The sequence below is a fragment of the Syzygium oleosum genome, unplaced genomic scaffold, assembly GCF_021117445.2.
Source record: "Syzygium oleosum isolate NSW1041296 unplaced genomic scaffold, Sole_v2.1 Sole_v2.01, whole genome shotgun sequence".
NCBI classification, from domain to species: Eukaryota; Viridiplantae; Streptophyta; class Magnoliopsida; order Myrtales; family Myrtaceae; genus Syzygium; species Syzygium oleosum.
In genome coordinates, this window is record NW_026607485.1 from 8128249 (window position 1) to 8146109 (window position 17861).

At 40.8% G+C, this 17861-nt stretch overlaps 1 protein-coding gene and 1 pseudogene across 2 annotated transcripts in view; both read left to right on the plus strand.

The window, feature by feature from the left end:
• Positions 1 to 638: 638 nt before the first annotated feature.
• The window catches only part of LOC115677605 (protein ACCELERATED CELL DEATH 6-like), a 37409-nt gene continuing 20186 nt past the window's right edge, over positions 639 to 17861 (plus strand). The window contains exons 1-3 of one of the 2 annotated variants that reach the window (XM_030588165.2): positions 639 to 1581; positions 2126 to 2661; positions 2926 to 3650. In XM_030588165.2, the coding sequence (XP_030444025.1) occupies positions 876 to 1581; positions 2126 to 2661; positions 2926 to 3594 (1911 nt within the window). In that variant the 5' untranslated portion in view covers positions 639 to 875 and the 3' untranslated portion in view covers positions 3595 to 3650. Of the gene's footprint in view, positions 1582 to 2125; positions 2662 to 2925; positions 3651 to 17861 lie in introns of those variants that run through there. The other variant, XM_056317348.1, reaches the window with a different exon arrangement.
• LOC115677607 (protein ACCELERATED CELL DEATH 6-like) lies at positions 11542 to 16682 on the plus strand (annotated as a pseudogene).

A 17861-nucleotide genomic window follows, 5' to 3' on the forward strand; every position in this document is an offset into this window, starting at 1 on the left:
ATCAATGCATTAAAAATTGAAACATTTCTTATTATATATGTTTAACCAGTGTCTTGAAATCACTCATTCACAAATAACAGAACTCTTTTTTAGTCAGCTTTGGAAGACTTATGTCAATAATGTAATTGTATTGTGTGATCTAGTTCAATCACATGTAAGAGTTATGACCTAAATTGTGTTGCAAAATATTTTTTAATGACACTTATGGGCATATAATTTGCTGTCACAATTCTTGTGTGTGTGTTTGTATGAACTGAATTTAAAGGACGTTCTTGAGTTTGTTTTAGATTATTTGTACGATTAGGTAACTACATATGTTTTAACTTACCTCGATCATGAGCAAGAATTGTGAAACATATTCAACTAAAATGAAGATTGTGGATCAAATTAATATTTAAGTTTAAAAGATATATTATCGATACATAATATTTTATAGATGATCAAAACTTCAATCGTGTATAAATTTTCTTGTTCAAAAACAATTTAGCATTTTCCTTATCGATACATTTTCGCAGATCCATGCTCATTTGAGAAGCACAGGACTTGATAATTTGATCATTTTGTGGAGAATCGGTTTTGTTTTTCCATATCGCCTGAAATTTAGATTCCCGCCTCGTGCAATTTCGCAGCACCAACAGTTTTCAAGGAATTACTTGCTTAAAATAGTTTGCACCGACAACGTTCTCTATATAAATGTAGTACGATGTTTAAGAATTTCTCGTGGCCATGATACGCACTGACAGCTAGAGAAAAAAACAAAAATCTCCAAGTTTGTGGCTACGCAATTCATCTTGGAGAAGAGACACCGCAGAAGAGTTCAACCAGACTATCGTCTCACTTTGGACGAGACGATATTCAAATTTCAGAGTCTGAAGATGGATCGCGATCACGTGAGCATGACTATTGGAGATGATGAAATCTGGGAGCAGAGAAGGGCCAGAATGAAAGAACTAGAATCGGTAAACCAACCACACTGCCAAGTAGAATTCAAATGTCGTATCAATCCGCTGCTACACACGGCCACGAAAGACGGGGATGTCGACAAGTTTATCGAAGCCATCAAAAAGTATTCCGCCGAAGAGAGGGTCTCTTTATCTGACATTATCCACATACAGGGCCCTTCTGGGAACTCATTCCTCCACATCGCAGCGGGTATCAAGAACCCCGACATCCTCCGAGCCCTCCTCGAGGTCATCCATGACAAGCAGCTTGTCGCCAAGGCAAACTACCGTGGGGACACCGCCCTCCATGTCGCGGCAAGAGCTGGCAGCATCCATGCGGCCGAGCTCCTCCTCAGCTGTGGCAGTATTGCCGACATTGCGAATGACATGGGGAACACGGCACTGCATGAGGCTGTGAAGAACAGTCGCTATGAGTTGACCCGTCTGCTCCTGAGTCGAGGCTCAAGAGCTGTGTATCCGAAGAACAAGGAGAGCAAATGCCCACTGTACTTGGCAGTCGAGACTGGAAACTTGGAGATTCTCAAGCTTTTGATGGAGGCGATGGATGAAAATGAAGTCCCTTGGTCCAGGATGCAAGGCATGTCGCCAGTTCACGGAGCCGTGATGCACCAAAGATTAGGTAAGTGATTGAACTTATGGCTCTCACTTCGTTACATTTATCATTCCGACCATACACATGTATACGTGTGTAAATTTTAGGTCCATACCAGCTGTTGAACCTGTACGTCTAACATACATTTATTGTTTTTCTGCTAGAATGTTCTGACTTTATCTAGAGCCTGCATCAATTATTGAAAGTTTCCTATAAATTTTGGCCCAGAAGAAGGCAGATACGATATGTTTGGACTTAAGGTCCTGGCAAAACTTACCCCCTGAAAAATGTCACCGAGTTAATACTTCAATAGTCGATACTCATAGTATAAGCTTTTGTAGATACTACACTATTTATATTATTGTCCAAGGACCTCTTGTAAAACAGGAAGAGACTCGTGTCTTGGCCTGATCTTGAGAACTTCAATGTGGTAATCTCCTTCTTGGAAATGACTGTTTCCATGCTTTGAGCATTCCCCAATGTCTATTTAATCGCATTTTTGTTTTATTTTAAGAAAAACCAGACCCTTGGCCATGAGCAAGTTCATTCATTTCCTGCTCTAATGACGTAGAAATGTTGAAAAGGATGTCAAAGCTGAAGAAAGAGCTATTTGATTTAAGAGATGCTGGAGGTGGTACTCCCCTCCATCTAGCTGCATACGTAAATTACGTTGATGGAGTCATATTCCTGGTCAATGAGTTTGGTTCGAGCGCCTTTGAGTGTGATGAAGAAGGCTATCTTCCAATCCACGTCGCCTGTAAGATGGGTCATCTCGAAATAATCAAAGAGCTACTTCGACATTGGCCAGACCCGGAAGAGTTGCTAAGTCTTAAGGAGGGGCGAAATATACTTCACGTTGCAGCAAAGTACGGATGGGTCTCTGTAGTGGACTATATACTCTGCGATCCTAACCTTAAGAAGCTTATAAATGCGAAAGACAAGGAAGGAAATACGCCTCTACATGTGGCCACATTGCAGTGGCAACCTGAAGTTGTGTTTTTACTCACCCGGCGGCGCAGAAGAGCCAATCTTACGCTTGTAAACAACAACAACTTGACAGCTTTCGACATTGCCAATGAGAGGAAACTTGATGCTCCAATTCACGAGGTGATGATATCTACATAAATGGATTAACGTACTTATTTACTTTTGTTTTTCCCTGTTTTTTTAGCTACTTCCTTTCTGTGAGAGACGAACGCAATTGAAATGGTCCACGTGGAGTTAAGTTTCTACAAAAAGCTCAGAAAAGATTGCATTTGCTAGTCTATGCATCACTTGAGAAGGTTTCATTTTTTTGAATTCTAAATCTTTGATTGTTAGTCCATCTTCACGGATGATAACGGTCTTTTTTTTCTATTACGCTTTAACCAGATTAGGACAGCAAGAATCTTAGTACGTGCTAGAGCACCCAGAAGCAAAGATATAGCAATTTGCCGGCCAAAAGGCTCAGGCCCGGATAGATTTCAGGAGACTCAATATGTGGATAGACTAAGAAATGTGGCTAATACCCGTATGGTCGTGGCAACGCTCATTGGCACCATGACATTCGCTGCTGGCTTTTCTGTTCCTGGAGGATATAATGGCTCTGAACCAGATGCTGGAATCGCTACGCTGTTGGAAAAACCTATGTATGACGTTTTCGTGATCTGCAACACCGTCGCCATGTACAGCTCAATAATTGCAGTTGTGACCCTTCTTTGGGTGCAGAGAAAAGGTTTGGATCCAGTGCGTTCGGCCATTCGCAAGTCATGGCTACCGCTGCTCATGGCTCTTGCCACAATGTCTGTGGCCTTCATGGCGGGGGTCTACGTGACCGTAAGCAAACGCACTTGGATCGCCGTTGTCACCTTGATCATTGGAATCACTGCCCTCATCCGTATCTGGAAACTTTACCTTGGCTCGTTATGTACGCTAGGGTGGGCACCTAATCGCAATCGGATTTGCCATTTCTTCTGGGAATACTTCATTGGGGCTTTTATACCAATTTCAATATATGAGACCAGAGGAAGGGCCAAACGACCTGCTCGCTCGAGAAACTAGACAATAAGCTGCGGCTGCCTGAGTACCCTCTCGTAATCCTCGAAGGTCTTGCGGAACCATTACCAAGTGTGGGTGGGGAAAGAGGGATGGTGAGGATTGAAAAACTGAGAAGACGTGAATGAAAATCTCTGTACCCTGTTATGAAGCTATATTTCGCATATCTAACTTTGGTACTTAAGTTTTATTTTAAGTAGCTCTGTGCCAAAAATGGATATATATCTCGCCTTGATAGGGATGTTATTGATTATTCTCAAGTTAGTATTGAATTGCACATCCTTTGTTAGAAAACATTAGTGTTAATTTCTCTATATGCCTTTTATTTTATTTGATTTTATACTCTGTATATCACATGCTAGACCATAAAATCATTAGTGTTGTGAATAATACTAGGGGTAATAACAAATGCCAATTCGATTTCAATTTTACTTCTCCTTTTCTACGCAATAAATTATCTTAAGAAGATGGACAATTAATAAAAACATACCACTGTCATATATGTTTCCTTTCGCTTAAATAGGCGCCTCATGTTTTCATAGGCAAGAAAGAAATATGACCCTTTAATTTCTTCTATTATGTATTGTCAAATATATGTCACAGAAGAAAATTGATTACCAACTATGACAATTTTTCCTTTAATCTTGAAAATTGAGTTATACCATGCTATACATAAAATAAGCAAAAGGACAATTTTTGTAACAGCCCGAATTTCGATGTAAGTCCGGGATCAATAAAACGGATATTAATTCGCATTTCATTTTAGTAAGTCTCGCCCAGAGCTGATCACTCTCGGGATACTAACCAATGGGGCATGGCTAACTAGAAAGCGGTACGTGGACCGGGGACCCTATCGTGAAACGGATACCGATCGCGAGAGATGCTGAGGGAATATTTTGAACCGATGTGGGCCGATCTTAGGAAAGGTAACGGATTTGGTTTGGCCAAGGCCAACGTTGTACACTCGGATCGCAGGTGAATCTGCATGACCGAAAAGTGCACGTGGCCAATCAGTCCTGAACCTAAACCGAACGATCGTAGCCTCTGGGGCTAGTGATAATTTCTCATTCTCTCAATGATCGAGACCATTACGATACGGGTAGCCCTAGGTCGATACGCGTAATCTCTAAACTGCCGCCCGTTAGTGAGAGACCCTAAAATTGAAAGTTTAGCGGGTTTTGTTCACGGAATTGGGCCCAAATTTCGGTATCGATTTTCGAAGGCTTAAGAGACTATTTTTGGGAATCTGACGTCATATTACGCTGGCCACTCATATGTAGAGTTAGTACGAGTAAAAATTTGGAATTTCGGTCCGGGGGTGAAAAATTACGATTTTGCCCCCGGGATGCCAGCGTCGCTTTTCGAGGCCAAATGAGGTTATTTTTCGTGGCCGACGCCATTTTTGGGTGGCCACGCATACCAGGAGTCGTTTTGGCCAAAAATTGGAATTTCGACAAAAATTGAAAAAATAATATTATTTTATTCCCGAAACTTTGACGTGGATTTTCGAGGGCTTGCGCGATGAATTTCGCGATTCCGACGTCATACTATATTGGCCACGCACATATGGAACACGTATGTGCGAAAATTGAAATTTCAGTTTGGGATCGGAAAATTACGAAAATGCCCCTAAGACCATTTTATTTAATTCCGAAAATTGGTCAAAATTTTGGGGTTAACCAAGGTTAATTGGGATTAAACCAGGTCTGGTCAACCATGGTTAGAGACAAAAGACCATTTCACCTCCTAAATTATTGGATTAGATTGAATCCTAGCCCTTGGATCAAGGGCAAAATTGTCCAATAGCCCTAGATTTTGACACTTGGAATCCACTAATTCCATGTTGGACCAGCTTTGACCAGACTATATTTCTCTCTCTCTCTCTCGTGCAGACCCATTCGGCCATTTCCCAATTTTTCCTCTTCTTCCTCAACGTTTTCTCTACCGTGGGCACATTTCTGCATTTCCTGGTACTGTTCACGCTGGAACAGTACCAGCCGGAGCTGCCCCCGCCGAGCCAGCACCACCAGCAACCATTTCCACCTCTGTGCAGCCACCACAGGCCCCGGTTTCAGTCCAGAAACAGCCCTCTCTCTCCTTTTTCCCTCTTTTCTCATTTTTCTGTTTTACAAACAGTACCGCCGGAGCTTCGCCGGAGCTCCGATCGCCGTTCCGTCGACACCCGGCCGTCCAGCACGTCCATACGTCGCTGCCCAGCCACCGTCTGTACAGTGTCCGTACGGGGGTACTGTTCACGGCCGTACGGATTACTGTTCACGCCGGCCGTAAGGGACGCCGCGGCTGTCACCGGCATCTCGCCGGCCACCGTCCCAGCCCGTCCGTACAGTGTCCGTACGGGGAGTACTGTTCATCGTCCGTACACCCACCCCCCCCCCCCCCCCCGGCCGTTGCCGGGAATTCCGCCGCGGGTTTCACTGTTCACCAGTGATCGGCCGCCGTTCCCCGACGTCGTGACTTTGGATTAGGTGAGTAAAATTCCTAAACTCGGATTAGGACTGATAGTGCATTTTTCCTGGACTGGTTTAGGTATTATCGGTGCATTTTGGACTGGCTTAGATTATAGCAGTGTGTATTTCAGACTGGGTTGAGAACTGATTGGGAGAAATTATTATCGAAAAAATTTAGTGGATTAATGAGAATCATTGGGGAGGATAATGGGGTTTAATGACCAATTTAGGAGCTCGTTGGTGAAATTGCCGGGTATACCCGGGTTGACTGATTGTACGTCAATTGTGCTTAATTGTGGTTGATTTCGTACTGCTATGTCGTATGTTGTGTGGCTGATTTTGTGGAGTGCGATTGGCCATTGTTTGGTTACAATGAATTGCTGATTTGTGAATCGCACGTTAGGCCACACGGTATTAATTGGGCCAATTAAGCACGTGTTGTGACATTGGGTGTCCGAATTATGTTGGTGCTCGTGGTGCATTGCATTGCATAACATGGACACGCATTGCGTATGCCAAGAGTGAGGCATGTGATGAAATTGTGCGAGCATGCGTGTCTGCCATGAGCATGTAATCACCTAAAATACGCTGAAGCGTTATACGCTGGGTTCAGATAATAATGAGCTGTGTGATCACCTAAGGACCTTCGGGTCGATACCGTCCTCATGCACTTTGAAGCAGGACGATGCCCGGTACGTTCGGAAGGCGACCATCCTCATGCACTTTGAAGCAGGCTCTGGTTCGCAAGGAGAACAGTGTTGCGCCTCATGCACTTTGAAGCAGGCTAGACGCACCGGGCCGTGAAAAATTGATGATTCGAGTCGTAATAATAATTAATTGGGCAAGTGTGCCAGTGTGGGCCAGTGGGCCAAAGAAATGTGCATGACATGTCAATGACATTTGCATGCATAAACATGCATTGAATAGCATGCGAGTGTGTGAGACTCGGTGTATGAGCATGTGATTGGCGTACGTGTGATAATGTGTGCCACGTATGTCCCGTGATTATTACATATTGAACTGTCTAACCTGCAGGGTCAGAGAATTGTATGATTATAGTTGTGTTATGATTTTAAATGTTTGTTTCCGGTCAGGAGATTGCATGCTAGCCTAGCCTAGGTTTAGGGGTTGAACTCACTGAGATTCGTCTCACGGTTGTGTAAACCGAAACATCAGACCCCCAGCAGTAGGATGCCGAGGTCACCACCTCTTTTTGGGAATATCGCATTTTATCCAGCAGTCGTCGAGCATGCACCCCGGTGGGGATGGAGCAGAACGGAGAAGTGGCTGTTTGGGTTATTCCCAGCTGTTGGTGTTTCCTTTTTGGTTGTCGTGAACACTGTAAAAAGAGTTTTAAAATAGTAATATAAGTATGTAAATATTTTCTGCGTTGATCGTTGTTTATTGGATGGCTATCCTTGGCTCATATTGTAATTGTCTAGGTTTGTTTTTTTTATACTTCCGCTTGTGCTTGATCTCTGTATGGGCGTGGGTCGGCGACGCTTCCTGGGACGTTGCAATTTATCGACCGAAGGTGGGATGCTCTCGCTTCGTGGGGTACGGGGCGTGACAATTTTAGCCCTCGACGATTTACCCCCTTAAAAAACTTGTTACGATAGATGCCAAATAAACATACGAGGGATAAAATTGCCACATTAAATGGTTCAAAATATATGTTAGTAAGCACTTGATTCAATGACAAAAGAAGAAGAATACAATTCAGATTTGAGAACCAAACAATACCTCCAAAAAGAAAAAGAATCAGTATGATGGTTGCACGCTACCCCAAGCAAAGACTAATTTTCTCGTGTGATTAGCACATGATATAGAATGTTTAATAATGATTATGCGAAAATTCTTAATGTTGATAAACCGTTATGTCTACTCCATATAAAGATGAAGAACCTCATTCGCTAACTCGCAGATGACTCTTCCTAGTTATTGGATTTGGATTGACTGCACATCCTATCTTGGCAAATACTAGATCTTGATGTCATGGTTAATGGTTGATGTAAAATTCGGTAATGTCATGCTACTGTAATGACTTTGTCACAAGAGGCGTTTAAATAAATAAATTCTGATTATTTATTTCAAATGTTTGCTGCTCGTTCTAATCGGGGAAAATGACCAAAAAAGTCCTACACCTATTGTGATTGTGCCAATTAAATCCTAAACCTTTTTTTATGCTAGTTCAATACTAAACTTTTGCATTTATGCCAATTCAATCCATTTGGCCAATTTTGGCTGGCCGGCGTTAACGTGAATGCTAGCTGGCGCCGGCTATCCACTTGGCAATTGTTTTAAATTTTTTTTTGAATTTTCTTTTCTTTTTCTTTTCTTCCTTCCTTTCTTGTTTTTTCGCCACAGACGCCAGCCATTGGGCACGGCCAGCCTCACTTTCCCACGGCAATGGTTCAAGACAAAGTTAGCGGTATAAGTACACTAGGAGTGCCATAATTTTTGCACAACGCTTACTTGAATGTTATTACTTTTTTTTTGGCTCACTTGAGTGCTGCAAATTTGAAAAATCGATCACTCGAGTGCCATTGACGATTTGCCTCATCAGAAAAGCCGACGTGGCATTAATTTATAATACATCATCCAATGTGGCATGTCGGAAAGCTGAAGTCAGCACTTGAGAAGGCAAATGACGTCGCTTGAGTGTTTGATTGAAGGACATAAGAAGTTCCAACAACTTCATGAGTGATCATTTTAGTGCCATAAATTTTTAGAAGTGAACACTTGGGTTCATCAATTTTTTAAAAGTGACCACTTAAGTGACGGGAAGAGAGAAAGCTTGAAAACAACGTCATTTGAGGAATAGAGAGAGTCTAAAAACGGCTTCCTCTAATTAGGAAAGATTTTAAAGAAAGAGCAAGAAACGAATACATTTGTTATACTCTTGCCATGTTGGATAAAAAATTCCACGTCGGAATGGAAAATTAAGAAAAAAATACATGTAAGATGATTTGTCAGAAATGATGCTCAAGTAATTGATTTTACACCGACGTGACACTTAAGTGAGAGAAAAAAAAAGTTATGGCACTTAAGTGAGCGCATGACACTCTTAGGCTCCGTTCGTTTGGCGGAAAATATTCTCCTTTTGGAAAATATTTTCCCGGAAGTCATTTTCCTGGAAAATGTTTTCCCGGAACATAATTTTCCGGTGTTCGGCGACCAATATGAAAAAGTTTCGGAAAATATTTTTCGCCGGCGACCGGTGGCGGGCGGCGGCGGCGGCCGGCGACCGACGGCCAACGTCCGGCATCCGGCGGCGGCGGCGGCGGCCGGCGACCTTAGTGAAGAATAAGAAGAAGAAGAAGCTCCGGAAAATGATTTCCGCTTTTGAAGAAGCGGAAGTCATTTTCCATAGACTTAGGCTATTTTGTGAGGGGGGGAAGGAAAATATTTTCCCACGGAAAACGTTTTCCGCCCCCCGAACACCGGAAAATCCGGAAAATATTTTCCAGGAGAATATTTTCCGCCAAACGAACGGAGCTAGTGTACCTCCACCGGCCATCATGGAGGCTGGCGACTAGCAAATGGAAATAAGGAAAAAAGAAAAAAGAGAAAGGAAAGAAAAAAAGAAAAGGAAAAAATAGTAAATTTATTAAAAAATTGTGAAAAAAATGTTTACATCAGTACTAGCCGTGCTACATAGGATGGCTGGCCTCCACATCAGCAATTTTCGACCTAAATTGACCCAATGGACTTAATTGATATCAATATGAAAATGTTTAGGACTAAATTGATCCAAGTAAAACGTTTATGACTAAATTGGTATCAATTTAATAGGTTAAGACTTTTTTAGTACTTTTTCGAATATCTCATTGCTTAATAGTATCATATTGTAAATTTCTTTTTAAATGAAAATATTGCAGTTTAATTTTTCGTTACTTGCTCGAGAACCATGACTCTTTTGCTCTTCCTGTGGTCCATCTCCATTATATAATTAAGAGAACGGTGTCGTTATGTGCTAACAGGAGTCTTTCATACATAATGTATATTTGACCACATTAGGTCATCAATAATTGAAGAGCCTCGCAAGCATGTAAGGCACCCTTGATAATTTCATCTAGTAAAATTACAGTATTCATGCTTTGATCATTTCTAGATTTCACATATTGTTATGAATCGGTAACCATTTAAATACATAATGATATTTTCGGTAATCGTGAAAACAACACTGAAGTGTTTTTTTCTCCAATTTTTGAAATTTAATAGATCTTTCTAATGATACTACATGAGTTTTGTTTAGCAGTACCTTTTTTCCTAACGGTGACTAGCTATATTTGGCTATTCAATTTCTCGTGTGCTCGCACATATATATATATATATTTTTTTTCTTTGATTTTTTAGGAGCCCAACTTTGAGGAATTTGCTTTCTGCGAGCAAATCCCACCGAGCACTAAGTAATTCCCAACGTCTTGTAGTCACTTGTTAATAAAGAGCAATAATCTTTTCTTTAGTTGGCTTTGAGCGACTGATGTCAATAATGTAATTGAGTTGTGTGATCTAGCTCAATCATGCGCGGCGTGATGACCTAAATTGATTTACAAAATTTCTGTTTAGTAACACTTTTGTGCATATAATTTGCCGTTACTATTTTTAGCTGTGGTGGCACAATTAGAGAGAATATTGGATACCTTGATTGCCACAAGTGATTTCCGCAAATCCACTCACTCGTTGCCAAGTGCGCGAACACAAACCAATTCATTTTATTTTTTTGTTTAAGGGTGTGTTTGTTTAATGGAAAACCGAAAATTTGGAAGATATTTTCCCATAAAATATTTGATTATATGGCTTACAAAAATGAATGAATACAAAATATTGTTATCATATAATAATTAAGCATAAATTGTCTAATTACTAATTTTTTTAAGCGATAAAACTAGTATTTTTTCAAAAACTATTTTTCAAATTTTGACTTTTCTGTGACACAGACACACCTTAAGAGAAAAAATATTAAGGGAGACCCATTCTCCGTAAAGTTGCGTCAACTGAACCTTAGCACAGGCAAGAGATTTTTCTCACTTTTAGCTAAAGAAAAAAAAGCCGCAGGGTTTCTTTTTCTTTTTCATCCTTTTCCCTTTTTTTTACCTCTCCCGCTGCCTTTACTATCCCATCTTCTCTCACTTTCTTTTCTTTTTCTCTCTTCTCTCACCTTCTTTTCTTCATTCTACAAATAACTTTGTGCAAGTGGGTCCAGACTAAAAGGAACATATGTACTGTGCAGAGAGAGAAGAAATGAAAAAAGAAATTCGAAACCTCGTTCGTGGTGTATGACTGAAGTTAGACGACGGGCACAATCGTGTGTACTATGATAATCTGGTCCAACCAACTTTGTGCAGAGTGTGGTGGGTCTCATTTGATAATTACATCTTAAATAAGAAAATGAAATGATTTGGCCCATGATGACGTGGCAACCGATGAGTGATTTGTGTAAACCCCGTGAGCCACTCAAGGAATACAGAATCGTGCATTTAATCTTGGACAAGGGACTCCGCAAAAGAGTTCATCAGATCATCGTCTAACTTTGGAGAAGACAATATTCAAGTTTCAGAGTTTTAAGATGGATGGCAATCGCGAGAGCATAGACATTGATGATCATAAAATCTGGGAGCAGAGAAGGGCCAGATTGAAAGCACTGGAGTCGGTAGTAAATGAAGGACAACTTCCACTAGAATCCAAATATCGTGTGTATCTGCTGCTATGCACCGCCGTGAAAGAAGGCAACGTGGACGAGTTCATCGAGGCCCTCGAAAAGTATTCTGCCGAAGAGAGGGTCTCTTTGTCCAACATTATCCGCATACAGGGTCCTTCTGGGAACTCGTTGCTTTACGTCGCAGCGGGTATCGAGAATGCTGACATCCTCCAAGTCCTCCTCAACGTCATCGTTTACAAGCAGCTCACCACCATGGTGAACTTCCGAGGGGACACCGCGCTCCACGTCGTGGCAAGAGCTGAAAGGATCCGCGCGGCTAAGCTCATCCTCGACTGGCTCATTCTCGACCGCGGCCGTATTGAGGACATGGCGAACGACATGGGGAACATGGCATTGCATGAGGCTGTGAAGAACCGTCACAGTGAATTGATCAGTCTGCTCCTGTCTAAAAACCCAACATTGGTGAATCAGAAGAACAAAGAGAGCAAGAGCCCGCTGTACTTGGCAGTCGAGATGGGGGACTTGAAGAATCTCATGCTTCTGATGGAAGCGGTGGATGGGCATGTTCAAGGCATGTCCCCAGTTCACGGAGCCGTGATTCACCAAAGGATAGGTCAGTGATTGTACTTCTGGCTCTCCCTCCGGCAATTATATTAGTCGGACCATATACATTTATATGTGTGTCTACTTTGGACCATATTAGTCGGAATGACTCAACTTTGTGTTGCCTCCGTGGTGGTAATTGTGGTCGTCATCATGGTGGTGGTGATGGTTGGGGTCGTGATCGCTAGCTCTGGCAACGGGATGAGATGGCTAATCGTGAGGAGAACTTGAGAATCGGATTCTCAGCAATGAATTGTGGGAGTCAGAGTCGCTGGAAATGCAAAACCGCGATCGAGAAGGGTTAATTTGGGGTTGGCTGACGAACGGTGCGAGAGGTCGGGAAATGGAATTTGGATAGATTGATCACGCGAGGGAGGGCTTCCATTGGTGAAGTGTTGAGCAGAGCTCAGGCTACGAGCCGAAGAAGAAGAGACCAGGTGAAGGAGAAGAAGAGGTGGGCTGAGCCTAACCTATTTTATTAAATGGGTTGAAAGTGGGTGTATAAGGGTGCGCATGGAATGCATTCCGGAATAAAAATTCTGTCCCGGAATGCATTCCGGGACAGAATGGCGTTTGTTAAAAAATTTCCGGAATGCATTCTGGAGTAATTTTTGTATTCTGGAATAAAAATGCGTTTGTTAAAAATACTTGATTCCAGAATGCATTCTTGATTCCGGAATGCATTTTTAATTCCAGAATGAGTTTTTGGCAAGAAAAAGAGAAGCTACTTTTTGTAGCTTTTTGATTCCGGAATGCATTCTCTCTATTTTCTCATAAATTTTTTTTTTCAGAAAATGCATAAAAATTGAAAAATTCTAGAAAAAATCATAAAAATTTCCAGAAAATAAAAAGAAGTCAGATTTCGAGAAAATATGAAATTTGGTGAATTTTTTTTAAAAAAATAAAAAAAATTCAAAAAATTCAAAACTTCACAGAATAGCTTAAAATACCCGTGGCCACCCACTTTGAGTGAAATTTAAATTTTTTAAGGTGCCAAAAAAAAAGAAAAATAATAATAAAATAAAAATTTTCAAAACTTCACAAAATGGCTTAAAATACCTGTGGCCACCCACTTTGAGTGAAATTTAAATTTTTTGAGGTTCCCAAAAAATAATAAAAATTTCAAAACTTCACAGAATGGCTTAGAATATCTGTGGCCACCCACTTTGAGTGAAATTTAAATTTTTTGAGGTGCCCAAAAAAATAAAAAAAATTCAAAACTTAACAAAATGGCTTAGAATACCTGTAGCTACCCACTTTGAGTGAAATTTAAATATTTTTAGGTGCCCAAAAAAATTTAAAAAATCAAAAATTTCAAAACTTTACAGAATGGCTTATAATATCTGTGGCCACCCACTTTGAGTAAAATTTAAATTTTTTTAGGTGCAAAAAAAATCAACAAATCAAAACAGATTTCTGTTCTAGAAATCAATTTCTGAAGCAGAATTAGTCATGTTTTACTAAACAGATTTCTCCTCCAGAAATCAATTTCTGGCAAGAATTTGATTTCTGGAGCAGAATGGTTACCATTCGCACAATAGACCCACTAAAATTCATTTGTTTTGGGTTTTTTTATTTTAAAACCCATTAGGATCTTTTTTTTAAAATATAAAGTAAATTATTTATAACCCACTTAAGCAAATATAGGTTAATATATGGGTTGACCCATTTTGATAGCTTTATTTAGGGGTGAGCGGTTTCGGGTTTGGTCCAAGTTCTAGTACAACCTAAAATCTACCTTATTGGGATCGGTTCCTAATTTTTAGAACCTGTAATCTACTTTGCATATCCTGAAAGCTGGAATCTATTCTATCAATTGGTTCGGTTCCAGGATTTACCCAGGAATCGGCCATTTTTTTTCTTTCTTTTTTTGTTTCATTTTTAGTTCAGCAAAATGAAAGTGAACGTAGCAACAAAAATTTTCATTTGCCAATGGCAATAATCCATAATACCTACGCTGAACTGAAAAGCCGCAATGACGGTATGAATCGCCCAGATGTAGTACTGGCTAACATTCTCCAGAGGCTCCTTCAAGAAGATTGCCAGCGAAACAAGGGCCAAAGACAAGCCCATCTTCACGGCGAAGATGACCTTCCGAGGATCGGAATGACCCATCCCTGCCTTCGTCGGACCGGGTCGTTACAAAAGGATAGGTCAGTGATTGTGCTTCTGGCTCTCCCTCCGGCAATTATATTAGTCGGACCATATACATTTATATGTGTGTCTACTTTGGATCCATACCAGCCGTTCAGCCTGTAAGTCTCATTCGCATTTTTTGTTCTCCTGCTGGAATGGTTTAACTTTATCTAGAGCCTCCATCGATTATTGAAAATTTCTTATAAATTTTGGCCCAGAAGAATGTCATCAATCGAATACTTCAGAAGTCGATACTCATAGTATAAGCCTTTGTAGATACTATACTACATATATTGTTCGCCAAGGACCTTTCGTAAAACAGGAAGAGACTAATGTCATAGCTGCCCTTGGTTACTCCGATGTGGTAAACTACTTCTTGGAAATGAACATCTCTATGATTTGAAGCGTGCTCTCATGGGTATACTGAAAATTTCCCCCAAAAGTTTAGATTTCAATATGTAGTTGTTGTAATATCGCATTTTTGTTAAATTTAAAGAGAAATATAATCATTAGAGGGAAAAGTTCCCGGATGCTTGGTCATGAGCATGACACAAATTCATTCACATACTGCTCTCTAATGATGTAGAAATGCTGAAAGAGATGTCGGAGCGGAAGAAAGAGCTATTTAATTTACGAGATGCTGGAAATGGTACTCCTCTTCATCTAGCAGCATCCGTAAATTACGTCGATGGAGTCGAATTCTTGGTCAACAAGTTTGCATCGAGCGCCTTTGAGGGTGACCAAAAGGGCTATCTTCCGATTCACGTCGCATGTAAGATGGGTCATCTTGAAATAATCAAGAAGCTGCTATGATTCTGGCCAAATCCGGATGAGTTGCTAAATCTTAACGAATGCCAAAATATACTTCACGTTGCGGCAAAGTATGGGAAGGACTTGGTAGTAGACTACATACTTCGCGATCCCAAGCTTGAGAAGCTTGTAAATGCGAAAGACAAGGAAGGAAATACACCTCTTCATGTGGCCGCATCGCACTTGCAATTCAAGGCTCTTTTGTCTTTCATTGGAGAGGATGCAGTTGATCTTGAACTTGTAAACAACGACAACTTGACCGCTTTCGACATTGCAGACGAGCGACGGAAACACGGTGATGCACGTCGCACGGTAATGATATCTACAAAATGGATTAGCAATTGATCTACGTTTGTTTTTCGCTGTTATTAGCTACTTCCTTTCGCGGGGGGGGCGAGCGACGAGAAGAATTAAAGTTTATTTTTGACCCGTTGAACAGCCCCGGAAGTTACCTAGATTATTAAGTTTCTACAGTAAGCTCAGAAAAGATTGCGGTTGCAAGTCTGTGCATCCCTTGAAAGGTTTCATTCCTTTGATTGTTGGTCCATCTTCTTATATAATAACGGTCTTTTTTCTATTAGGCTTTCCAGCTGTTAGCAGTACCTTTATTAAAAGCTGTTAAAGCACCCAGAAGCAAAGACGGAGCAATTTGCCGGCGAGAAGGCTTAGACCCGGGGAGAGATTTGGAGCCTCTGCATTTGGGTAGACCAAAGGACGCGGCCAATACCTGTATGGTCGTGGCAACGCTGGTTGCCGCCGTGACATTTGCCGCCGGCTTTTCTGTTCGCGGAGGATATAATGGCTCTGAACCAGATGCAGGAATTGCTATGCTGTTGTACAAACCCGTGTACGAGGTCTTCGTGATCTGCAACACTGTCGCCATGTACAGCTCGATATTTGCAGTTGTGATCCTTCTTAAGACGCAGCCCAACGAATTTCGGCCGGTGCATCATTTCCTTAGAAAGGAAAGGCTGCCGCTGCTCATAGCTATTGCCACAATGTCCGTGGGCTTCATGGCGGGGGTCTACGTGACCGTAAGCAAACGCCCTTGGGTCGCCGTTGTTGCCTTGATTATCGGAATCACTGCCCTGTTCCGTATCTTTAGATTTTACAGTTATTTGTTCCTTTGGCCTCTCTTCTATTTCCTGAAACTGGCGGTACGACTTGCAAGACTTTTGCCCTCTTGAAATCTTTGAAGGTCTTGAGGAACCATTACCAAATATTGGTAATGAAAAAGGGATGGTGCGAATTGGAACTTAAGTTATATCTTAATTAGCTCTTTTGTCAAAAATATATACATGTTTTGCCTGATAGGGATGTAATATGACCCTATTGATTATTCTCGTGTTAGTATGGGATTGCACGTCCTTTGTTTTGTAAACATTAATGTTAATATAATTTTCTTGATATCACATGCTACTTATGTGCTATACTGTAAAAACATGAGCGCTGTGAATAGTATTAGGTGTAATAACATATTCCAATTTGTCCTTTTGCATGCGATAAATTAACTTGAGAAGATGAACTTCAATAAAAACATGTCATCTTCCTTTATGTTCCCTTCATTTTAGTTAATTAGGTGCCTCATGCTATTTGTTGAATTATGTCTCGAGTTTGAGTTCGTGTTCAAAAACCGATCCGATTGAAAAATGTAAATTAATTTATTAAATCTAGTCTGTTAGTAACGAAATCCACTCTCCTATTTATGCATCAATGTAATATATGAGAGTTTGTTTTTTTTGTGGTCTTATCCAAGATTGCTGCACAATAAGTGGACTCCTCAGAGCTACACAAAAAGGAGATCCTACGTTTGTGGGGTCTTTGTGTGTGAAGTCGACTTCTTCAAGCCGCAAGTGGAATTATCGCACAGAGAAGTAAGTCTTCAGGTGGTGCGGTGGACATTCTTAGATTTTGCTATTGCCGTTAAAATATGCATAAATTTACTTCTTAACCCACATATAATAGACTGAGTCATTATATAAATAGGTGATAAGCTCATCAAACGAGTGGATCGGGTGGGGTAAAAAATGGTCCGACCGAAAATAACGCATTTAACCCGTTTTGACCAATTTATATACTATATGAAATGAGTGATCCATACACGGCCCAACTCGATCCAACCTAAGATCCATTTTAAACAATTTTCTTCATAAATTGTTACATTTGAAAAATGGGCAGCTCCATTAACCGGTTCATCGAGTCAGCGAAGGAGCTTGGGCGTCAGATTATGGACTGAGACGTGAAAGTCGAAAAGAAATATTATAAATGAAAATACTATTTGTAGGATTCGTAGCTAAGTTAACTAGTGTGGACGATTCCGACAAAAAAAAAGAACAAAAAAGACTAGTGTGGACGATATAAAAGAAAATCTTATCGACAAGGAACAAGAAAGATGATGAATGAAATAGATTCCAAAGCGTAGGTGGTCTAAAATCACTAAGCAGCCGAGCCCACTCGAAGATGAAAAAGGCTTTGTCTGGTTCAACTTGGCCCATGACATCCAATTCATAATATGAAAAGCCACTAAAACCCATTTAAGAAAAAGACTTTTTCCCCTTTATTTGCTCACGACGGACCATACAATACAATGT